This window comes from Amblyomma mixtum, chromosome 2 (assembly GCF_055824585.1).
Source record: "Amblyomma mixtum isolate Tamu chromosome 2, ASM5582458v1, whole genome shotgun sequence".
Taxonomy (NCBI): Eukaryota; Metazoa; Arthropoda; class Arachnida; order Ixodida; family Ixodidae; genus Amblyomma; species Amblyomma mixtum.
The window spans coordinates 216,564,332-216,589,407 of record NC_143013.1 but is presented as its reverse complement, the minus strand read 5'-3'; the positions used below and the strand labels follow the sequence as shown (position 1 = coordinate 216,589,407).

At 44.6% G+C, this 25,076-nt stretch overlaps 1 protein-coding gene across 2 annotated transcripts; it reads right to left on the bottom strand.

The window, feature by feature from the left end:
- Positions 1–305: 305 nt before the first annotated feature.
- On the bottom strand, positions 306–24,549 carry LOC149362557 (evasin P1243-like). Of its 2 annotated transcripts, none has more exons than XM_089569755.1 (7): positions 24,421–24,549; positions 15,494–15,523; positions 14,244–14,273; positions 11,884–11,913; positions 8,248–8,303; positions 5,116–5,187; positions 306–533 (listed from the first exon to the last, which is right to left on the bottom strand). In XM_089569755.1, the coding sequence occupies exons 1-7, from the start codon at positions 24,479–24,481 to the stop codon at positions 408–410; spliced, it is 405 nt and encodes a 134-aa protein (XP_089425881.1). In that variant the 5' UTR covers positions 24,482–24,549; the 3' UTR covers positions 306–407. The 2 variants fall into 2 exon arrangements, with proteins under 2 accessions (XP_089425881.1, XP_089425882.1); XM_089569756.1 differs by lacking the exon at positions 24,421–24,549 and adding an exon at positions 17,137–17,326.
- Positions 24,550–25,076: the final 527 nt, after the last annotated feature.

Below are 25,076 nucleotides of genomic sequence, written 5' to 3'. Positions count from 1 at the left end.
AGCACCAAAAAAAAATACTTGCCAAAACAAAGACAGGAAAGAAAGGGTGGCCTGTGACTCGGCTCGCTTGGTCCTAGCTTTGGTATGACGACAGGTCAAATTGCTGAATAGTATCAGGGATACAAAGTGAGCAGGAGACACGCTAAGCACCAAAGAGCTGCAGTCATGAATAATTTCTTCACTCCTTTTCGCATCATCGTTTGAGTTCTCGTTCCAGATGAACAGTACCCTTCTGCCAGCGGACTACAGAGATATATGCTCATCATAATGACGCCAGTAATGACGACAATTGTGTTATGCTTTTCTTACAGTTTTTATACCACACTGCGCAATAATTTATTTCATAATGCAACACAATACGACTGGATGGTTGTCTCAGCAAGGTGACATTTTTGTGTTCGATTTTTTCAAGAGCATGATTCAATTGTAACATTTATGACGCACGTGCCGTTCAGGCAAAATCCAGTCTCCCACTTGTCCAGTGAGGAATTATCCGCTGCTATCTTGTTGTTTGCTTCTTCAACAGTCAAATTCTGGAAAGAAGTAAAAACAATACGCTGTTTTCTCAGGATAATCACAAATGTCTCGCTGTATTCTATGCGCTACTAAGGCCATGCTCAATGCGATCAGAGTGTCCGTTATTTCAGCACTGATTAACGCGATTTTGTTGAGGCTCGAATTATTTAAGCTGGCTAGTGTACCGTTCTCTCTTTGGGTAGCTGGTATTGCACCGTTGGTTTTCGACAGTGGGTACCCAGGTTCCCGGATACAGCTATACTATCTGCTTTTTGTGCTTCTATAGACGCACATTGTCACATCTGCCCGACGTGAAAGCCACCACACCCAAGGGGTAAAAATGCATGACTTGATTGTCGCATCCGAGAAACCGGTTTTGATGATTAATAGAACGAACGCTCCTAGAAGCCTCCGGAGCACGGGTCAAGTTGATGAGCTCCACTTAGGATCGGAAAATATTTAACATGCTAAATAGCTGCTTACTTTCCTTTTCTTTAGGATGCGTGAAAAACCACGCATACACGGTACAACGGTTTTCTTTTTACCTTTGTTGTATGCATTCGACAAAAGGTAGTAGGCACCTACGCTGTTTGTTGATTTTTAGCTTCAGTTTCTTTGCTGTTGAAATCAGAATATGGCGAGTGTAATAATATTTGCTGATGAGCTAGTTGGGTATGCATGTTACACTTCAAGAAATGAGGCGCCACAAAACACACGACACGAGACAGGACGACGATACAGACGCCAGTACTGTCGCCTGTATCATCGTCCTGTCTGATCTAGTGTGTTTTGTAGCGCTTTATTTCTTGAGGTGTAACATGATGAGGATAACCGGCTTTCATGAGCCTTTCCATATTCTAAATAAATCTTGCTCCTACATAGTGCGCTGAAGACCTTTGCAAGGCGGTGTGCATGCGCAAGTTTGCTAATGTTCTCTTAAGCAGTTAAGGATGAGAAGATTGGTGCCCAAAAAGTTATTTTCATTCACATACCCTAAAGGCCCTTCGGGTATTGCATAGGTGGAGGGGGGGGGGGTGTACAGTTAGAAATAAACAATATTCCACACAATTGTACAGGCAACACATATCCAAAACCACAGGCGAAATCGGGGGGAAAAAAGTACAGAAAATTCAAAGTTGATAGGACGCAGGAATAGAGGCTTCCTAATACGAATTTATTTGTAAAACACACTTTAGTTTTCGCACAAAGGCGTCATGATTAAAGGTGAACACAATGTCATCTGGTAACTTGTTCCAACGATGGACGGCAAGAAGCAATGGTGAATGACTAAAGAGGTGGGTGCGTGCAAACACGGGTTCGACTTGGAGAGCATGATCTACGCGCGGAAAGATACGGTGAGCGGGTCTAATATAGTATGAAGCGAAAGAAGATGGACTGTGATACAATCTGTGAAAGTGCGATAATAGTGCTAGTATTCTTCTCTTTTCAAGTGAAGATAGCTTTCTAGGTGCATAGGTCATACTTCTAACAAATATATAATTACTAGAAAAAAAAACCTCATGTTAAAAATTTAATCGAACCATTACTTGGTTTTTCGTGAATCAGGTTTAGAGGGTGCAGGTTCAAATAAAACGCGTCGAAGGCATGTGTGGCAACTTTTCGAAATCCTCCTGTGTGGCCTTCCAGAACGATTATAAAATAGTCCATGACCCTAACCACTTTTTAGGGAGCTTTAACGGTGCTTAAGACAAGAATACGTTTTGCTATAATTTTACTGCGCGGGGCTAGTATTATACCCCTAAGGGGGACGGGTATGGATGCACCGATGCATATACCTTGCTTGTGAAGGCATGTGCTATTTTTCCAGGTAGAAAATGCGGATTGTAAGTATAAGGACAGTATCTTAGAGAAGCTGTCAACGGACGGCGCCTTGTTCTCAGCTCTAAGTGTTCCAAATTATTTCAAAACACCTTTCTGCAGAGGTAGCAGATAGCGGAATACAGGGCCTTGATAGCTTACAGAATGGAATAATACAAGTCCTTGATATCTACGGACACTGCGGAAAGACCGTTGGTACTAAAACGATCAAGCGTGGCTTCCTCCCTCTGCTGGCCTTGGCATCTGGGCTTCCAAAATTCTTTGACCAAAGCGCCAGCAACAGGTTCATTTATACAGCAGTTCTCAGCACTTGAACCGTCAGACGTAGCATGGAACAGCAGACGCTCATGATCTTTGGCGGTAATTCTCGAGGCTGACAGACAGCCCTAGCTAGTTCCAGAGGGCCTTCGCACCCTGGTTCCCAAGAACCTTCTAATAGGCCTCTAACCAGCGACAACTCCGTCTACACGGCCGAAGTCGTCTGAGTGCTGGACTACGAGCAGCGCGTCCTTGTTTAGGAGCGAACTTGACCATTCAGCCGCACATGAGGATGTCTGAGCTACTCTCCACGGCATGGCAGGTGGCCAAACTAGCACCAGTAAAGGAACCTTACATTGCATCACAAGGCATGAAAATATTGCATAGGTACAAGGATCCTTTCGCGAATTAGGCTGTGAGACGCACCGTGTCATTTTTAAGAAAACAAGGTCTCACCCTTATAGCCGTCTGCAATGAAGGCATTTTTTTAGTTTTCAGGAAGGCTTTAATCAGTTCAAAGGCTTCTAATGCGATCAATAAGATGCCGGACGCTCGAAATGACGTGTTACTGCGCAAAGTTAAGCTAACAGCAAAAAACTGTGTGCTCGCATCAGGTTGCCAAAAACGTCGGAGAGTCTGTGCTCGCATCGGTTTGATAAAATTGTCGCACAGCGTTGATATTAAGTTTCGGTTGTAGGAAAGACGCCACCAGTCCTTGCCATGCGTCTTTTTTTGGTACAATAACGCGAAAAGGAAGGACCGTCAGACTTGTGGGTTTCGGGGAGAAAACTACCTTAGTTCTACCTACTTCACTCGCTCAAAACTCAACAAGCTAGATGTGGGATTTCTTGTAAAAGAAAGAGAGCAAATTGTAGGGGTACGACGCGTGTGACGCGTTTGGTGTGACGCGAGAGCTTTAATCGGTTATTGTACATATATGCGCAATTGGAGCCTCTAAACTTTACATCCATAGACCCCTAGGAGTTCTCGTACCAAGCCTCGCGCAAGTAGTAAAGCAGTTGAGCTATGCGCCGCTGCCCTGAGACGGCAGGCGCGGCCATCGGTACGACTTGTGCGAGTAGTGTTGCTATTCCCGAGCAACCATCACTAGTCAGTAACTTCGCTGCTACCTGCGTAGGTGGACATTTTGCTCACAATCTGGCGGGCAGGTTCTGATGATGCCAACAGGTCAACTGACCTAGTAGGTGGCAGTGTGCGTTGCTTCTCTCGGTACTTTTTCGTGCATTTTTCGCGCATGGCCGATGACGTCGACGATAACGCTGAGTTTTGGCCACTTAGTGTACTTAACGCTGTTGCTTTAATAGAGCTTCTACGAAAACTGCTAATGTACTATCGCGCTCAATATGAGTTGCAACGCGCGGTCATCGACCGGGGCTCGTTCCGTGGTGTGCCTCCTCCAAAAAGTTGCTCTGAATTCTGGGTGAAACTGCTGTTCCAGGAAACAACAGCACCCCCGCTCAGGAAAAAATTTCTCTCAGAATTCCGAGCGACTGTTTGGAGAAGGCACACCACGGAACGAGCCCCGGTCGATGACCGCGCGTTGCAACTCACATTGAGCGCGATAGTACAACGAATTAACCGAAAGAAACGAAACAAAATATTAACCGAATAATTAAAAGAATTGTCAATAGCATAGCCTATGGAACAGAATGGGAACATATAGAGACACATGAGAAATACCGCATGCTAGGAATACTTCCAGTGGGTGAGCTATTTAAGTATACTGTATTGACGCGCTACTATTATTGTAACAATTTTAAGCTATTAGTAAAGAAAGATGCATTACTACGAAAAACTGAGAAATGTGTTAAACCACGAGTCTTTACGAACTATGGAAAGGAAGCCAAAAATTATTATGTACCTCAGATATTCAATGAACTAAGTGAGATACTGCACGATTTAAAATCATGAGCTGTAATGCTGAGAGAAGTAAGAAAATGGTGTTCAACTTTGTCTTGTAATGTGTGATTTTTTTTTCGCCAAGTGGGAAACGTGACGTGTATCTTTTTTTCGTATATATTTTATATTTTATATTATATTTTTATATTTTCTCGTTTTCATATTTTGTTCGCATAGGATTGTATTACTTGTATTATTATTTTTTCCCGTTTTGTGAATATTATGAATGTATATTGCTTTATATCCTAGTTTAAGGATGCAACACTGGCTGCCTGGTCTTCTAACAAGCACTACGTGCTTAGATTGACCAGTAACTCTTTTTGTACACTTTGCTATGAAATAAAGACTTCACTTCACTTCATTATGTTTCCTGCTTACACGGTGCCTCTAGTACCTAATAATATTGTCCTCATGTGTTAAAACGCTCTTCCTGGCGGAGTGAATGCTATGTGAAGTGCGAAACACTTTGGTTTCCCATTGTAATACACAGATGCTATTTTATTGCTGAGCCATAAAAGCATCACTAAAACAAAAAATGACAGAAGAATACGAGGAGGTAAATAAAAGATATTTGATACATACGTAATAGCAAAGTTCTCCATCCGGTACCGGGCAGACTTGGCCAGAGCAGTTATAAGTGCATCCGGCAAAGAACTAGCGAAAAAAATAGAAGCAAAAAGCAGGCGAAATTATTTGCGTTTTTGCATAAACAGGAATGCACCTAAAACACAAGGAACGTTAATACCTATTGAAAGCATGAATGAACTCCGGCATATGCTTAATAGCTTATTATTTTTTTCTTGTCATACACTTTTTTCCATCGTTTCTGGCTTGTACAGTGTTGCCAATTTATTTTGCCAGCGGTACAAATTATTCAATTTTAAAATGCAACCTCACCCTCTTTGGTAGAGACCTAATAATTCCCACAGCATTCGAAAAGCTACAGCACGTAAGAAAACAACGCAACCTGCTGTGCGTGCAATTTTTGTAAATGGTCATACTTGAAAAGTAGTGCCGGTAAAAACAAAAGCACGAAAGGAAAGGAGAAGACATCACAATCGCTACCTTGTGCACCCTTTCTTCTAACTGCTTTCGTATTTTTGGCGCTACCTTTAAAAAAGGGGAATCTATAACAGTACACCCAAGTTGCACTCCATTGATGAGTGTTGCCCATGTTTAGCATTCTCTCCCTGGCGAGTTGCAGTAGTTACTAGGCAGAAAGCTGTGCTTTTTATTCTTTTGTTTCTGTTAGAAATCGGACGGAATGTATGCCTGCTAATTATTAGGGCTGGTTGCGAAGAAAGCATCTGATGGCCACAAGCTTGTTAGGTGCAAAATCTGACAGTACGCGGAGTGGATTTTGGCATTTTAATATGTTGCCTACGAAATAAACTCATTCCGGTCATGAGAAAAAACAAAAAAAGTTTATGTATAGAAAGTGAAAAAGGCTTCAAATGTCACCTCGGCACGTAGCCTTAGAGTACTTCCTAAATGTCAAAATACGAAGACGCACTGTACGAACGATACGACTGCAATGAATTGTGCATATCGCTTATCAGTGTCCTCCAGTTTTGTCATAAGTTTGGAAGTTGAAGGCATGCACTGAGTACAGACTTGACAGCGCGTGTGGTATAGTCTGATGCATGTCAAGAAAAATGCGGCTTTTCCCGTGCGAGTGCCCCCTACCGGCTAATGACATCGGCCGATACCCCTGAACCTGCTAGCGTGAGTTGCACGGAAATGCAGGGAGTTCCATACCAGTTCAGGAGGGGACTATCCCCGTCAATGCAAGAGGGAGGCATACCCTTTCATATGCCACTCTCTGGAATGTCGCGCTAGCAGATTCATGGAAATCGACGATGCTAGCAGGTTCATGAAAATTGGTTTGAGGACATGATGGGCATGCCCGTGCCTACACATCAGATCCACCATCAAGTACTCGTTCTGGTCCTCGAAAACAACAAATGATATGCAGATCACACATCCTCGATGATATGAGTGATGTGCGCTATAAGCATTCCCACTGTGCTTTTGCGAAGACCTTCCGGTCTCAAGTCGGTGGCTTGAAGCTCGCACGCCCACAGCATCGTGTTCGCACACGCTTTACATTAAGCCGCGGCCTGTAGCTCTGCTGCGAAAGCTTCAGGATGAGACGGCCATCACCCTGCTTGCATCTCTTCCAGCTTGCAAGCACGCTGCTCGTTTCAGGGCTGCGTTCTTGGTCCGATTATCTGCGCGATGTTAGTTCTCAATACGAGGGACGCGAGGAAAGAGTGAAACGGGTGAACCGCGATGAAGATCGATGCAATGAATGAGGCGGGCTCATCTCGTAGTGCACTATACTTTTTGGCTGCGCCCTGCACTGCTGACGGACCCGGCGCTTCCTCCATCCCGGACACGGTGGCTGAGTTTTGTAGGAAGGAAAATGTTAGGTGCCGCGTTCATGCAGCGCTGTCTCAACAGACCTTTCAGAAACTAAGGTACTTGCTCCAGAGCCGTTCACTGCGGCGCCTATTTTTCTTTTCTTTCTTACAGCAGGTGTGAGTGGCAAAGTTGGAGAAGACCATCAGAAACCCCCATTCCATTTATTTGCAGTAAAGAAAGCCTCACGTGTATCTTTTTTCCGAGCTCCAAAAAAAGCCCGCGAAATAAAAAAAGAAAATCACGTGACTAGCGCATTCACGCGCCACGATTGTGCTGCTCTCAATCCTGGCTGGAGTGAATGGTATCAGCTGCTTGTACGGCGCGACGATCCCATTGCTCCGGCAGGCCGAAATGTCGACGGTGGTTGCATCGTCACACTTGCAGACTGGCTCGCACGGGCGTCGCAACCACCGTCGACATATCGGCCTGCCGGAGCAATGGGGTCGTCGCGCTTACCACCAACTGATATCGTTCAATCAAGCGAGGATTGAGAGCAGCACAATCGTGGCGTGCGAATGCACTAGTTCCGTGATTCTTTTTTTGTATTTCGCGGGCTTTCTTTGGAGCTCGGAAAAAAAGATACACGTGAGGCCTTCTTTATCGCAAATAAATGGAACGAGGGTTTCCAAGGTCCTCTTCAAATTTAATATTCACATCTGCTCTCTAAAGACAGTACTTACACGTATAGAAAAATTATTTTATTTGCTAATTAATTAACTGCAAAACAAGAAATTAACTATGATGCGCAAGCCGGTTGGTAGGTGTTTGTAAGTGGTTTCCCTGACCTACCTCAAATATCTTAGTTTTTAACCCTTGGCTAAATTTAGCCTGCACACCATGTATATGCGCTTCGCCTCAGTGGATTCTAGTCTTTATGGAGAGCGCGAAAGAGAGGCAACAACGAAAGAACAATGCGAAGAAGAGACAACGCGCTGAAATGCTTTCGTAATTCAACTAGGGTTAACCAGAGCAAAACCACAGCCAATTTTTATTTAAAGCCAATGCAAACATCAATTCTCGGACACTAAGTCGCCTTGTTGTCAAACAGAAGGGTGCATTGATTCCTTGGGTAGCAGCACCACACACTGATGTGGCTTCTCAATGAAGAGATAATAACGAAAACACTGCCGTTAGAACCGTTTAGGGAGAGTATAAGGGACTGAAAGTTAAAAATATAATGGAAAAGGTAATTGCACCATTACTTATGATATTACAAGAAAACAATTCCCCTTTAAATATCTCGCATTAGATTGGGGGCGCTGTTTATGAGATAGAAGTGTGCGTACTTACAGTTTTATTTTTTTCGCAGTCGTAAAAACTATGAACAGCACATCCACAGCGGAAGTCTGAAACAAAAACAACCGGCCAGGCTCAAGTTAAACTTATCCAAAACTACTTTAGCAGACCATGACGTTTACAAAAAGGAGTACGAGAAAGAGGTATATTGTCACCTCTCATCCCAACGAAAAAAAAAATTCAGTCACAGCTTCACAAACGCCGTAGATGTCGGCGGCTCAAAATCCTTTCTTCTCTGAACTCATACACGCCGGCACCCCAGAAAAAAGAGAAAGTAACATAGGTTGGTAACACAGCCCACATAGACATACGTCACAAGTCGAAGCGGTTATTATTTACTTCCGGTGTCCTCTATGGCTTTACTGTTTTATTTGCGAGCGCATCCAAACTCAAAGCTCGAGGCGTGATTTCTGTCAGTGGCCGTCACGAGGGTTTTCGAACACTACAAGGTTTGATCCCGCTGTCTGACGCCTTCGGGAAGAGCAGCGGCTCGTCGGGGAACTTTCTGGGCTCATTGAGCATGGAAGCGGTGGCAATGGCACTAACGTACGTTGCGCCAGGAAGGGGAGATGAAGACAGCAGACGGCTTTTGCCGCTAGTGGAGGTGTACCTTCGACGCCAAAATTGCATACAATCGCCGTACCTGGCTGCGTGTCTGACACCATGGTATTAGCCACATCCTAGACGTCATGTGGAAAGAAACAGCCTAGAAGCCATTAGTACGGGTTCAGAGGTAAGGTCATATTCACAGTTGTCAAAAATAGTAAATCAAACGGTTCCTTTCATAGAATTATACTTCTTGTGAGTTCTCAAAAGCGGTCGTTGTATTGAGTGAACCTATTTATCGTTAATGTTCACAGCAGTGCCATTGTACCTAAAAATTGTGAGGTCTGTAAGGTTCCTGTTCTATATGTAGGCTGTAGGTAAAGCCTGCCAATGTTTTTGACCTCGTTTTTAAACTGGTGAAATAATTCGCGAATAAATTTTAGACTTCTCGTCACAGCACTCAAGGTGTGCGAAGGAGCTCGGTGTGATGTCAGAGACGGTAACTTTTCAAATTTCCGCAGCTGTCAATCGCAAACTGTCGTGTGTCGTTGCATCCTGCCAAACAACACTCGGTGCATATTTCCTTTGGTTGCATTAGTTTTCTTCCTTTAAAGCAAGCGTTTATGCATTAGAAATGGACCGGTACTGTAAATATCATTACCATGCCCCCCCCCCCCCCCCCCCCCCGTTGGTGCTCTGCGCTTTGAAGGAGCTGGACGGGGGTCGTGATTTTACTTAAAGATATTGTCATGATGTCCAATAATAGCACAATGAGACTTGGCATGCTTCACCTGGAATTTTCAGGCATTCTATCCCTTGAAGCTTGTCTAAATTGAAGACGTCTTCAGTAGCCCTTTAATGATCGTAGTCTATAGACAATACGGTACATGCAGTCTCTTAGCGGGGTCCCGTATTTTTGGCTTTATATTATTAAACCCTGCAAAATAACCGCCGAGGCAGCTTTCCTTGAATCGCTTAAAACCGAATAATTCGAATTTGAGCCTTCCTTGAAAGAAAAAAAGAATACTAGCTTCACGTGTAGAAATTAACCATAATTTTCTTTCTGGGTGATTCCAGCACAGCCGCATGGTCTTTAGCGTTGTTCCTTTTTAACTGAAGCAACATTGCTTTAAATGGCCCCGTCTCATTTCTTTACCAACAGGAATGTTTTCAGTTATTTACGCGAGCAATATGTTTCCTGGAACGAGGAAGAAAAGTTGACATGGCAGTACGCAAGACAAGATTCTTATGCGATGCGCTCTAGATTTCCACTTGACCGGAGTTAATAGAGGGTGATCGAGAGCACCCTCCTACCCTTCGGCGTTTCTTTCTTTTATTCAGCGTCCGGTAGGCCGTCCTCAGCAAGACCCAGTCCATATTTTGACCGCTACACTTCAGACGAGAGGCGGGCGCTTGTCATCATTGACAGAAAACACAAAAACCTTTGACGACTATGCCAAAGAATTTGATTACAATGGAGTTTCATGTGAAGGTGCGAATAAACGCCTAGTATACAAATGCGATTACCCTCATCGTTTCAGCAGTCGTCGAGCGAGCATGTGAAATCTTCTGGGCACCTACAACAGCATCTGCTGGGCATCTAAACCGTGGGTAGAGATGTACGATTCACGTCAGATATTTTCCATTATTCTCCACCTGTTTTGGGGGCACGCGTGTCATGAAACGTGAAATAATCGCCAAGTCCGGTTTCCATAACTTATAATTTTGGCAGGTATTACATTTCATCGTCGTTTCATTTCACTGCCACCTAGACATGAAAAATAAAGTAATAATCTTTTATGTCCATGTCTGAACAGAAAACGATCGAGAATGGCGAGATGAAGTCAAAGTTTGCGCCCAAATATCGCCGCTTTTTTTTTCGTATTGCAGTTATTTCGGTGCCGTTCGAAAGCTGGCTTCCTCCGATACGTTCTAACTGCTAGGGTGGTGCGAAAAACCGCGCGCAATCACATTTCATTCACGCCTTTTCTAAGGGTTGCTTTCAGGCAGCCGATTGGCTTGCCTTGTATGCAATGCTTGTCTGCAACGTGTGCTCAATCGCGGTTCGCGTAGAGTCCACCTTCGCTAATCAACGCTTTCGAACCGTGAGCGTTTGGTGCGAAAACTGGCTCGTAATTTTTGCAACGACGCGCTCTCGTGACAGAGAGAAATGTCTCCAGAGCTTTCTGGAGCATTCTTTTCATATTTTTGCAAACTAGAAAGCAGTTGTAAATATGAACATGCCGGCGAGCTTTTAGTTCTTTAAAAATGACATTTGGCAAGGAGTTACGGTTGTGGACACGGCTAGGGAAAAGGATCTAATGAGGGCAGCAAATATCTTAGGTGGAGTTTCGTCTGCAATTATCCCTGCAGGCCTACCATCTTTGATAGAGGAACTCTCAGAGTAATCTACGCATAAAGTTCCATCTGCTGATGGTTGCCTTCGGAGCTTCTGGAGAACTCCCAGCAAAGAATTGTCGGTCTTGTCACATGATTCCCTTGATTTTCTTGCCATCCGCGTGTCAAGGACAAACGTAGAACGAGCGTTTCTTATCCTGCGTTGCCTGAGCTTCAAGGACCGTGCTCTGATGGCTGAAAAATATCTAACACTGTAGATGTCCCTTTTTTCGCCAATTAAAGCTATTAATTTTATACTTCTGTAAGCTTGCTGTTTCCGTCGTTCTTTTCATTCGTGGGTGCACTATTCATTGCGTAGAGTGTGTGACATGGGTTCAATAAAGGTGTGTTATTTGAGGTACGTTATATAATTTCCAGTAATTATGTAGTCGGTTCACAGAAAAGCCCCTATAAACGCCAATATAACGCCGGCATAAAAATTAGACACCGAAAAACACCGAATTTTAAGAAAAAAAAATTAACATTGAACCCATACTCTCAGACATCATCGTAAAAATATACATCAGAGTATTTCAAGCCAGAAACCAATAGAAGCAAGCAGGTCATACAACAGTAATAGGAGACATAAAGAAACCTCCCTTGGTATTCCACATGGCGCCCGGTTGGTTTGAATTCAACTCTGCATATATGCATGGAAATTCATTATAAGGTTGGATGCGCACTTACCATAATCATAATCCGTGCCATTTTCATTTTCTGAAAATTTGATGAAACACGAGATGTGTATTTTTCACACCAAGCATGCATATACGGCATTCGATGAAGAGCATTCAATACATAAAAGAGCATGCTAATTTGTCGGCCCCACAAAACTCCTGAGGCGCTCTTGCTATGCAGCGCAAACCGTGCAGCTCGAAAGGAGCTGTGGACCGTGTTGGGCTGCGATGTTATGCATTTTGAGGCGCCACCTGATCATTTTACCCTGCAAAAATGCATCGCATGCGTTACGTGATCGGAAGAAGCCCCCCGATTAGTGTGTTGAAGTTGTAAGATTTTTTCTTCATTGGGTTTCCTATCCAAAAGCGACTCAGGCTATGAGCCACGCCGCAGTGGAGGGCTCCAGAGAATTTCGACCACCCGGGATTCTTTAGCATGCACTTTCTTGAGACATCACATGGGCTTCTAGGATTTCGCGAACATCAAAATGAGACGGCCGCCGCCGTAGTTGAGCCCGCTTCTTTAGGGTAAGCAGCCGAGCACCGTAACCAAAGAGCGAGGAAGGCGGCTATAGTTTTAAGCGATGTGGCAAAATTTGCCATCGACACGCTTTAGCAAATGCATCGACATTTTAGACAGTTTATGGAACATCATGCACTTATCGATATGTATCGCCAACCGAAGCAAATTCAGTCCGCGCTTGCACATCCGTTCGACACTGCGTGCGCCCAGTTTGACCACTTAATTGTGGTGCTTCTCCGCAACACTGCTGTCCTACCTGCGCTAACAAGCGATGTGAGCGCTGAGATCATATTCGTTGATCGTAGTCCGTTGTTAAGTGCTTTAAGCAGTATAAATGGATGTATTGCATTAGTGGAGGTATTTGCAATAAAATTGACAAATAAAGCTTTATATAACACTTTATCAATGAAATAGAGAAATAAAAAATACAAAAACAGTGGGCAGGTAATTTTTCGCAACGTCACTTGAAATGCGCCACAAGTTACTATTGCCGTCTGTTAAAAATTCGACTGAAAGCATAAAAAATGACAACGCATTAGCTCCGATGCAGAGATTTGAAAGGGTATACAAACGATATTGTAATAAATCTCGGTATTCCTGCTTCAGCCTTCAACAACCGTTCTTGAAGGCAAGCAAAAATAAGTAGCTCAACTTCATACATGCATAGCTTCAGTGACAGAAACGACGTGCCCGTTTTTCTCCCACTCTATATATTTTTTCACTCCTTGAGAGAAAAATGTGCAACTACAACCTCAATTGGTACACCGACTACCCACATTTTTACCCGCGTCGCTTTCAGTTACATTTGGTTACTCAGCATGTGGGAAAATTGTTATTGATAATGAAAGACTTAGCTACAATGTGGACAGCCTACATTTTTTTTTTACTCTTCAATAAACGCACTGGCGATGGTTCTTGTTTGACGGTGTGTATTAACCAGAAGCTTGAAGGCTGAGACCTGTGGTCATCTCTCTGTAGGTTCTAACACCGTAAGATTTTTTGCCCGCGTAAGGTCTTCGCCCAGCCAACGATCAGAGAAGAGATATCCGAACAGCTTCAAGACTTCATGGACACCTATACTCCGCGGGCACTTACGAGGCGACAGCGTCGCATGCCACGCTCGAAGTGTCATGCCATACCAGGCTTTCAAAGGGGACGCTCGTGTGCATATGCCTTGGGATTGCTCATTTCGTGCTAGAGTCGACGCGACTGGTAAAAGAAATTCACGGCGTGAAGCAAGCGGATGCTGTGAGCTATAAAGCACCGCCGACAAGAGTGGAATAGCAGCGCAACTACCATCTTTCTAGCCTGTCGATCTCATGGAAATGGGGAAAATGCGTCATGAGGGCACGACGTAGAGACAGACAGGCGTGTATAAGTTGAGGGAGGAAATTTGATTTCCTTGATACGTAGAAACAGGTGATGTGTAGCCTGTAGGCTTAAGGGTAGGCGCACCTGTTTCTTGCAAGCGTTAGCCACCATCCCGCGTCTGCCAGATTGATAACTGCTGCTAAACAGGTGGTGTCGCCTCTTATGCTGGCTGGGCTGCATTAGACAGTGCAGACGGTATAGTTATGCTTCGATGTCATGTCTAAATGAATTTAACTAATTAAATTAGGAGAGCGCAAGTCAGGTTCGTTTCATTCACGGTGCCCCACAGTCGATAAAATGCTTAGCGCAGTGTACGTTTGCGGCTCTTTTCTTCCTTATCGTTGCACTCATGGGGAGATTAAGAATATGAGGATTCTTATTTTGCAGTTACTGAGCCCATATAAACAGACTGCCTTCTAGAGTACCGGTAATCTTTAAGATTCAACATATGGGACGACGTCGATTTCAGGACTCACCATTGATACTGTCCTCGGTTGACGATGAACCTGCCCAAAATATTAAGAGGAAGAATATGCTACTGTTATCTCAGATCGCCTGATCGCATGGATTTATCAGAACAAGTGTTCACACTCCTAGAGAACGAATCAAGAAAAAACGATGTGCGGTCGTTAGCTTGCATATTCACATATATTGAGAACTCAGAAGCATTTGCTTTTCAGCGTTATTCCATTTTGTACAATTCTAGCAATACGCATGTGCCCTGAGCTACGCACGTCTAAAATTTCATTCCAGTTAGTCTAATTATGCATGCAAGACCGGGCTGAAGCCCCTCCCTCGTGTGACGCAGGCGTTGCGTATGGCACTCTGCCTATCAAGAGGGTACAGCGAGTGGCGACGTGGATGACTTTTCGTTCTCAGCAGTGTTTTACGTCTTCGCGCGCGAAACCGATGAACCACTGTTTGGTCGGCGAGAAAGGAGCGCTACTTCTTTAAGCAATTGGTTCTACAAACGGTTGAAAAATGCGGTGCCGCTCCACTTCAGATTTGGCAGGCAGTCAAACGCTGCCACACCATATTTCCCATTTTTTTTGTTACTACTGAAGGCCTTGACCTATTACAATTATTGCAGTGTGCAGCCCAAAACGAAGGCAATACATGCCAGAGAGCATTACCTCAGATTATCAGCTCAAGTTCGCGGGTCATCGGGCACGTGCGGAAACTCACCTGATGCCTTTGCATGCACTTTGAGTGGGAAAGAATACTATAACGGTGTAGTATTCTCCACGGTACCGTTTTTTTTTTCTGACGTAACACAACACTTGCAAGCGCTCATCAGAGAACAAAAGTATTCCACATATTTATCTACCTGCAGCTTCTCTTCCGTCATTATAGCGGCGGAGGGGGAACAAAATGCGCGCGAAAAAAGTAGCGACAGTCCAAGCTTTACGTATAAACATTTCTGAAATAGTTATACATAGCACAAATAATGGTCAGGGTCCATGAATTACAATGCTTGTTACCGTTACTCTCAATTAGAAGTTTTGGAGAACCTCCAACGGTTAACAATATTCTAAATGCCTGCCACAGTGTCCACAGTCGATTAAATGCTTAGCGCAGTGTACATTTGCGGCTCTTTTCTTCCTTATCGTTGCACTCATGGGGAGATTAAGAACATGAAGATCCATAATTTGGAGATTTTGGGTCGTTGTAGGGAGACCACCTTCCACTAGATTCCACACAAGGGACGGCGTCAGCGCGGACTCACCAATGTTATGGTCGTCAGCAGAAGATGAACCTGCACAAAATAATAAAAGGAAGAACATGCAACTGTTATCTCTGATCGCCTGATCACAAGGGTTTATCAGAGCAAGCGTTAACACTCCTAGAGAACGAGTTAGCAAGAACTTTATGTGCGGTCGCTATGATTCGTAAAATTTCATCATTGGTGAAACCGAAAGATACACTTTTAAGGTAGCATTTACATTCAGCTTGTACACAAGTAGATATAAATATATAATATTGCGCACAGTGGGAGTCCTGTTCCCTCTCTTTGTTTGTGTCTGTGTTGTGCGCTAGTAAACATGTCTGATTGCGCACACGTTTTTCCAAATCCAAACGTAAGCATGATCCCTCATGAATAATATCGGCATGCTTTTATAGTAAGCATGTTGGCATAAATTATGCGCAGTTTTAACCGTAATGGTTTACTTTCCTGTCCTTGAGGAGGCAAATTTACTACTAATATCCTTAACTAAGCTTTTTTTAGAATTTACAGCGTTGCTTTTGAACATCGCATGGCTATATAAACATAGGGTCGCTAATAAAATAGTTTGTTCAGCGCAGACAACCCGATTTGGTGTTTATCATGAAACAGTTTCGTATATCATCGGTGCATGCAAATGTACAAGGATTACGATAAAATAGAACTATAGTAAAGTAAGGTGAAAGCAAAATATGAGAGCAAGAAGGCTGTGAAATTTATTCACTGTACCGAAAACAAAAAAAAAATTGTTTTCAAACCCGCAGTGGTTTTCGTCAGCTTCAATTTTTCGAATTCCGCAACAAATCACACCAGTAGAGCAGGAGGCGCATAGAGTCTTACAGAGTTGGTATTGACAGAAAGTGCTGAGTGACAAAACTCGCTGCTAGCAGCAATTGGCATGCCTTCTGAGACGTATTCACTTCTGTAACGCAGCGTACTCTTTGGTTTTGTCAGTTGTGACTGACGTAGTGGCTTGAAGATTCTATGTTAATGGTAGTAATACAATGTTATCGCCGTCTAGCAAAAAAAATTGCAGAGGATTACGTTACTTCCTGATGCGAAATTTGAGCGCAGCTCATCAGCTGTTTCAGCTTTTCGATAGACGGAGGCAAAGAATTCGAGCAATGCATGTATGTAAAATTACAGACAAGTTGTTATTTTTCACACATATTCTTTCTTTAAGAAACACAAAACTAACAGTTCTTGATAGTCATGAAAAGAGCTTTGTGGACGGAGAAATAGATGGATATATGCTCGACTTGCTGGACCTATGCCTCGTTCTAAAACAAGAGGTCTATGCAAGTATTTCCCGAGGTTGTCACAGTTGTGAGAGGCGTTACGAGAGAGAGGAACGGGATGTTCTCCCGTATATGTGGTAAGAAATTCCCGGTTGTCTTTATATCTACATTAACGTACCCACTCACCCTGCCACCCCGGTAGGTGGCAGCGTTTCTGGCACAACGTTGTCAATGCGAAAGCATGCAGCGCACAATGTCGCTACCGCCTCATAGCTTAAAGCACGATTGAGGTGACCACTGTTCTAAGAGATCAGTTATGCGCCTTCCCTCTGATTCAAGTGTCCGCCGATATGTGTGAGACAGATGCAGCGCATTTACTTTCCTCAAAAACCAATTTTCAAATTTTACCTTCTATTTTCCAAGCCTCTATTGGTTTCGCAGCTCTGGCAGACATATACTGCGCATTTCCTTTTCTAAAAAAAAAATACCGAAGATGCTTTGGAAATTCTAAGCTGCGCTTGGCGAAAGCCTTGTGGTCAACCCACTGCCGCTTCCCCGAACCGCTTCGCGCGGAATCACTGGGGCCGCTTCGGAGCCATGCGTCTCACACACTCAACTGCAACGAGACGTCTGGCGAGGAGCGGCGGTGTAGCTGCCACCGCCGACGAGCGCGCGCGCTCGTTCTACCGCTACTGTGTGACGTCACGGTTGTTATGCACAGCTGCGCCCCCCCCCCCACCGGCGCGCCAGTAGCTAACAAAGGGAAGAGGTTCCGCTTTTACTTTCTCCTTTCCAAGTTCCCGCTCCATCGCAGCTTAAAGGGTGTCCAATGCTGGTTACAACCGAGAACGGCGACGGCGACCCCGCGAAATGCAGAAACGGTCGCATAAGGGCTGCGGTCTAAAAAAATAAATAAGCAAACAGTGTTGTAGCCTTGAACCACAAAATTGCTAGTATGAGCGGAAAAACCGCTGGTAATGTTCACATTAGGGCACAATATTTTTAGCTTATGTATTATGTTTCCCTTTCAGGGCGCTACAAATCATCATCAGGGCGTTAATGGAATACCTTGGCAACAGACGCGTCTGCCAGGCATAGCGTATTCTGCAATACTAATAATTAATAATAGGCAGAAAGAAAGAAGTGCAGGCCACAGAAAGTTCTTTACGATTTAGATCTTCTGATAGGCGGCCTGCTGTATTGAAAAAGACAGTATGAGAGGATTAAAGAGGCAGGCAATGACGCAATTACTACAGTAATTATTTAAAGCTTGTGCTCAATTACACCCGCTAAAGCAGGAACGAAAGAACAACACAAATATAATTCTCATATCACAGCCTTACATATTTTAGTTCTGTGTGAAATATATACATATTCACACATGATCGTCAGAGGGGGAATTCCACTGCCTCATCGGGCCTAAATATAGCGTACAGAACGCCTTGCCGGAGCATAGGGTTGGGCAAGCATTTTGCACTGTTCCTTTCCAGGTTGCTATGGCAGGTCTCAGACTTATTAGTAGATGATCACAATCAACGATCTTGGCTTTCCTTGAAAAATAATGCTTGAATACCAACAGACAAGTTCTGTAAATCATCACACGCTCGCTTGGAAAAATAGGCAGGCGCGGGCTTTGTGGTACTTTATGTGCGCTAATTCCACGAATAGAAACGCTCTTATAAACGTACTAGTTTGATAGCAATGTTTTCTTATAGCCATGCAGCAGAAAGCCCCTTCGGGGGAATAAAATCTAAATAACATACCTACTCATGCTACGAGCACTCAAGATGTTCACACATATTAAACCGCACCCCAAAAGTTCCCAAAACGGCGAGCTTACGCTCGCAGTATCTGAAACATTTTTTGAGGTAGTGCTTGCAAGAGAATACAACAAGAAAGACTTTATTAACGTGAAGGCGGAGAGAATGATAACAACTTGAGGACCCGCATTCTTAAAGCAGAGAATGCGGTAGTGTTTAGTCTAATGCTCTCTAATTTATTGAGTGCAACAGTTCTTCTGAGGATTTTCCCGTCAAAACTCAGGATAGGACCACTTCCGTTGAAATTAAATTGTTATGTAGTGGTGGCTGCAGTAATCACGCCGTAATGCACAAGTAATCACCTTCCATATTGTTCGAGTTTATGCCATTGGCTATTGGATTTTGCATTGCTAGCCGACCCGCTAATCGAAATTAATCAACCAACAAATACCCGTAAAATCAGGTTTTATGATGGGTCCAAATCTAAAATTTGTGGTTTCTTTAGATTTTTGACGGGTCGAATTTTGGGGGTCCTCAGATTTTCAAACTTGGCAGTACCCTATGATTGCTCCACTGATGGTCACGCGGTGTTGACATCACGACCTTCTCAATTGCATTCATACAACGCGGGGAGACTTTATGCCCCAACTGGAGCTGTTGTGCAGCGGTTTTGCGGTGTGCCACTACCCCAGTTCAGTAAAGTAGAAAGTTGTGCTGGTTGGTAACGATCCATCTCAAAATGGCGGTAAAAAAATCGCGAAATACACAGGGAGAACAGGACAGACAAGAGAGCACTAGCAACTGGTGTGTGATCGAAGGAGCACCTTTCACTCAGTGAGCATGCGCCTGAAAATTGATCACATGTCAACAAGATAAAAACCCCAATAAAAATATAACGTAGCTGTACGATAAATATACGGAAAAAAAGCAAGAGAGAAAAAATTAGACGAAGAACCTAAACCCATTGGCAATTATGTTCTAGACCTCCAATATCTCTCTGTCAACTCTTTTCCTTCCGCGCCCTATGATACTTGTCGCACTCAAGTGGGACACACACCAGCCCTCGTAGTCCTTGCAATTTTTGCAGTGCAGGGGAAGGTTCGATCCATGACCCGTCCTTAGCGACGCAGCGTGATCGCGCATCCTTTCGTTCATGCGTTTCCCCGTCTGGCCCGCGTAAATCTGGCAGCAGCTAAGGAGAATGCGATCCACGACACCTGTCGCACAAGGAACAAACCTGGTCTGGTGGTTGACCCCACAGGAAGTTTTCTTCGTATGCCATTCGTCAATAAGCCTACACAGCTTGGAAAGCTTATGCGGAGCGGTAAACACGAGACGAACACCAGCCTTCTGGGCTGCCTTCTTAAGGTTGTGTGACACCCTATGCATGTAAGGTATCACCTCGAAGGCCTGTTTGGAAGGACTCTGTTCTTAAGAGGACAGTTCACTCTCCGGTTTCTTCTTCTTTCCGTAGCCCTTCAGTAATGACTCAGACACGGCACTGATTGCGTCTAACGGGAAATCCGTCTCCTCCAATCTTCTAACCTGTAAGTCAAAAATTCCATCAACGCTGTGTTCACACTACTCAGAGGAGGTGAACCGGAGACACAAAGACGCCAGGCTCCTTTTGACAAACTTGGAATGGCAGGATGTGAAGGTATAATTCCCTTCTTCGACCTCTGCATGTGGGCCCAACAGACGTGGTCGAGCACCCGAAGGCACAGCCATAGGTCAAGGAACTGAATGCACCCACTTTTCAGAACTTCAACAGTGAATCTCATGGAATTAGAACAACCCACGAACAACCCCACCACCGCCTCTGCACCATAGTCCAGGGCATTTTCAACAGGGACATCAGGAAAACCAGAGAGTCGTCTACATATCTGTATATCTTTGCCAACCCGACATTCGCAGAGCTTACTTCCTTTTCCAGCCTTCTGTCAAATTGGGCCAAAAAAATTTCGGCTAGAATTGGAGCCACACGGAACCGAATGCAAGTACGTGGTTTTGAACGAACAGGCGGTGGTCGTAACTACCAATTGCGGATTCCAAGTAGCATTTAGGCAACTCCAAAAAAGAATCCACGGACACATCACAGGCGTTCTTAAAAATAATTGTATACAGCACTCTTGATCAACTCGCTTAGACCAGAAAACAACTCATTATGCAATATAGAATAAAACAGCTTGTCCACGTCCACAGAAATTGCGCTGTTGGCCGCGGAAATCCCTTCCCCCAAGGCAGCCGCAACCATTCCAGAGTTTGTGTCCTTGTATGGGTCTTCCGGGGTGAGACTATTAAAATGACGCTGTAGGTACCTGCTGGCCAGCTCTTGCCAGCTTCCCCGTTCCGTGACTATGGCTCTGAAAGGGCACAGCTCTTATGCGTTTTGACGGAGAAAAACAATCCCAAGGCTTTAGCTTTGCAGTCCTTCACTCCATGCGCCAGCTTGCCCAGCTTTAAGTCCGACAGCAGATCTACTGCCCGAGACTTGGCCTCGACCGGTTTAAGCCTGGAAGTCTTGAAGCTCTTGTTAATGGCTTCAACAGCCTTCATCTTGTGCATGCCGGTGGGGGAGGACCGTGAAACCACTTTCTTTGTCAGGCAGCATCAATGACAAGTCGTTGTCCCGAAAATGCAGAACGATTCCTCAGAGCTCCGGCCAAGGATCCTGCTTAGATGTAAAAGTTCTGGCCAACGAGCGAAACCTTCCTACACAACTGTGTCCCTCTCCTGAATGTGCGCTTTTCCCGCGGTGCTGTGAACGCTCCCGAGTAGTTCATGCTACTCGGTGTTGCCGCTGGAAAAATTCAGGAGGGGCACTTTGTTGACCTAAAGTGCGGTCAGGCGAAACCCTTTAGCGCGATGTTGCTGCTTGTGTCAATGATGTGTGGTTAAGATGTTAATTAAGTACAGAATTGTTTGTGAATCTTAAATGCTGGAGACACTGGAGGGTGTTTGGGAGACACCCGTCTGATTCGTCGCCTTTCTGCAAACAGTCTCCATTGCCCTAGACAAGGAGAGCTACATATACGTTGGCAACTTGGTTGAATGTGTTGGATGACTTGGTTGAACTGAAAAAAGTTTAACCTGCCGTGTCAGTGAAAGTGTTGCTGACATGTTTTACTTCTTTGTACTCGTTGTGAAAATGCAATAAAGAAAAAAAAAAAGGAAGTAGCGTAACCATTTGCGCTCTCGGTTGCAGAACGGAAGGATGGTGGTTCGAATCCCATCGTGCCCAGATTTTTTTTTCTGGTCTGACTAGAAAAAGCGGGACACCTCTGCTGACAACCTTCCGCTGAAAATCTACTGTCGACAACGATGAGGCATTAAAGGCTTTCGCCTCGAAAGAACGTAAGTTCCTCGGTATCTGATAGCCGAAGTGTTAGCGCTTTCATGCAGTTTTCTCCATTTACATGTGCCGATTGTGTGCTCCGGTCACCTGATGGGGTTAGGTTTTTGTCTTATTTTTTCTCTTCGTTTCTTGCTTATGCTTATCATACAGCTATGTCACGGTTTTATCTAGGTTTTTATCTTGTTGGCACGTGCTAAATTTCCTGGCGCATGCCCACTGAGTGAGGGGTGCTTCATCACCCACGTATCAGTTGCTAGTGCGCTCATGTCCGTCCTTTTCTTCCTGTGTTTTTCGTGATGTTTTGTGCACCGTTTTTACACGAATCACTTCCCCAGTAGGTGCTGTTTCAAACACAGCCGCCGGTACGGCTTCTTAGACCCAGGTTGCTCTTTCCGACCTCCCGTTCACAAGCAGGACGCGTTCACAAGCAGGGGAAGTACACAAGACAATGTGTCCTTTCCGCTGGTTTTACACCTAAGATGCACCGACTGGCCCAACAAGCTAGGCTTCTTCAATACTAGGCTTCTTTTTCGGGCATCTTTCTGCATGTTCAGCCTCCTTAAGACCAGGCTGCCTGCTGCATCAGACTATCGCCTACTTCTCCTGCAAAGTCCGGTTTCCAGCGTTGTCCTGTGTACTTCTCCTGCTTGTGAACGGGTCCTTTCCGCTGGTTTTCCACTTATCACTTTACCTAGGTTCCCTACCTAGGAGGCCTCTCCGGGGCTTGCTGCCTGGGCCACCATATGCTACGCTAATTATCGCTCACAACGCAGACAGGACCGAAGGTGACAACGCTGATTTGCCGCTTAACCGGGTCTTTACGATACCGAGTTAGGATTAACTGGTCGCGAGAGGTTACTTGGGACTAGCAACGTGTGTCTCACAAGCTCTACCGGCAGCAGCACCTCTCATTGGAGGGCAGCAGCGCGTCGCTTAAACGCTGCACCACTGCGCCAAGAGTGCGATGAGGACTCCCGGGAGTCTATCACTGTAAAGTATAGAATGAACAATTCCACATATGTGGGCGTTACTTCTGTACCGCTATTGCGTCGTACCCTTAAAGCGGAGCTCAAGTGTCCTCTGCAGTTTTTCAGTCACGATTTGTATATTTAGGCAGCATAAAAACACTGTCATGGAATGCGATGCGACATTTCACTTTTGAATATATGGCATTCCTCTTGCGTCTTTCAATTTCATTTCACTGTCCCATTTCGTACCAGTGTAGCGTAAGCTTTTGGTGCTTGCAGACTTGTGGAAAATAGAGGCTGATGGAGGATGGCCTCCGGAGTCCATCCGAAGGATTGACACAGGTATCTAGAACGCACCAGACTAATGGTGATCATGAGCGGGCACCTATCACGCACGGAACAGTTCCAATAAAACTGCCCTAACCAGCTCTGATATAGTAGGGGCACTAGGGTGTGGAACACAGATAAAGGACTTTTCTACGAAAAGGGAAAATGGTGCTAAAGCTTTAAATCCTTCTGGAGCTCGGTTTAAGTATCAAAAAGCACCAATTGGAGCTTTCTCTACTGCAGAAAGCAACGACTGAATTTGTCTTAAAACACTCCACCTTTTTGCTCTTATTGTGCTGTTACCTCTCCAAAAATGAAAGTGGAGGGAGAGTGCAAGCAAGAGAGGCGCCCGCCAGCGAAGTATTTTCTAATTGTATGTTTTCAGCAGCACCGAAACAAACCTGAACTGACCTTCTCTCATTTTCTCTCTGTTGGAGTGTCAATTAGAGGTCTGGATTAAATTAAATTGGTTTTGAGGAGTGGAAATGGCGCAGTATCGGTCTCACATATCTCGGTGAACCTCTGAACCGCTCCGTAAGGGAAGGGAGAAAGGTGGGAGTGAAAGAAGACAGAAAGAGGTACCGTAGTGGAGGTCTCCGGAATAATTTCGACCACCTGGAGATCGTTAACGTGCACTGACATCGCACAGAACACGGGCGCCTTTGAGTTCCGCCTCCATGGAAACGCAGCCGCCGCAGTTTGGGCTCGAACTCGGGTACTGCGGCTCGATAGACGAGCGCCTTAACCACTGAGCCACCGCAGCGGGTATATTGGTCTGAATTCGAGTGCTAATTTGGTAACACGGATACGGACACTATGGACGCTCCGTCAATGTATTGTTAACGTGCCAAGTTCGTGATTGACGACAGTGGTCCGCCAAACTGAAACCGTGTTATTAGTTATATGGACTGACCTGCTATGTACACCGGCCCCGTGCCCTGTATCTGAGAACACTATGATTAGGCTCGTGCGGAAAAAATATTGGAACCCAGTGCCTAAGGAACCTTAGACAATCCACGCAGTGCTAAAAGGCAAAGCAGTCTCAAAGTGGGGCCATTGTCAGAAATCAATGCAGCCGTCATGCCACAACCAAAGAAATTGGACACGAGTTGGTCGTCAGTCCTCCTAGGTGGAAGCAATGTGTCATTTCTGATGTGATTTAAATATTTGCCGTGGTAAAATTCACTCTGCTGAATGATGGCTTTAACATATTTATTTCTATAAAATACTTTTCAAGAAATACAAAACTGCAAAAATGCTAAAATAATTTGAGAAAACTCACAATGTAGCGCCATAAACAGTGCAAGCGCCGAGAGACAAATGTAGGAGATTGTGGAATCCATGATCTTCGCTCTCTGTAGATCGCAGAGTTTTTGCACGGAGGTGCGTTTTACATGAGACAAAAGATTGCTCGCGGTGGTTTTATACACGAACGTAGAGAGTATATGCAATAAAAATTGATTTAGCGTGGCAGAGTGACATGTTTTTTTGTTTCTCAATTCTCGTTCAGTTCACTAGCATGTGGTGTGCGTTCTTCCAATGACACTAATTGTTATTCGCAAGATGCCCTTCCATAACTCGCTTCGCACATCGGAGTTCCCGGAAAGCATATGCGTCACTAATCTATCACGTTTATTTAAGTTTTCGTAGGCAGCCAGCACACAATGCAAAAAACGGGTAAACATGACGTAGGCTTTTAGAAAATTTTTTCTTTACTGGAGAATGTGTCTAAGAGGAACGTTCGTTGTCAAGCTTTAAGTGCAGCCCGAATAAACAATACAAAATTCAATCTTCACAAAGGCCAGCTAATGCGTCACATATTCCTTACTTGATGAATCAAGCACTTGAATACTGACGGCTGCCCCTAAGTATCAGACATTCCCTTTAAAACGCATACATCTTGAAAGCTCTCGTCTCCAGTAAACAATGCGCTGCTCC

What these genes read in the sequence shown, in the direction of transcription:
- LOC149362557 (XM_089569755.1), bottom strand. Translation starts at nt 24,481, where the DNA reads ATGGATTCCACAATCTCCTACATTTGTCTCTCGGCGCTTGCACTGTTT. An exon ending in TGCTGACGACCATAACATTG is followed by an intron (nt 14,274 to 15,493) that starts GTGAGTCCGCGC and finishes TATTTTGGGCAG; the next exon opens with GTTCATCGTCAACCGAGGAC. An exon ending in ATGGAGAACTTTGCTATTAC is followed by an intron (nt 534 to 5,115) that starts GTATGTATCAAA and finishes ACTTCTTTCCAG; the next exon opens with AATTTGACTGTTGAAGAAGC.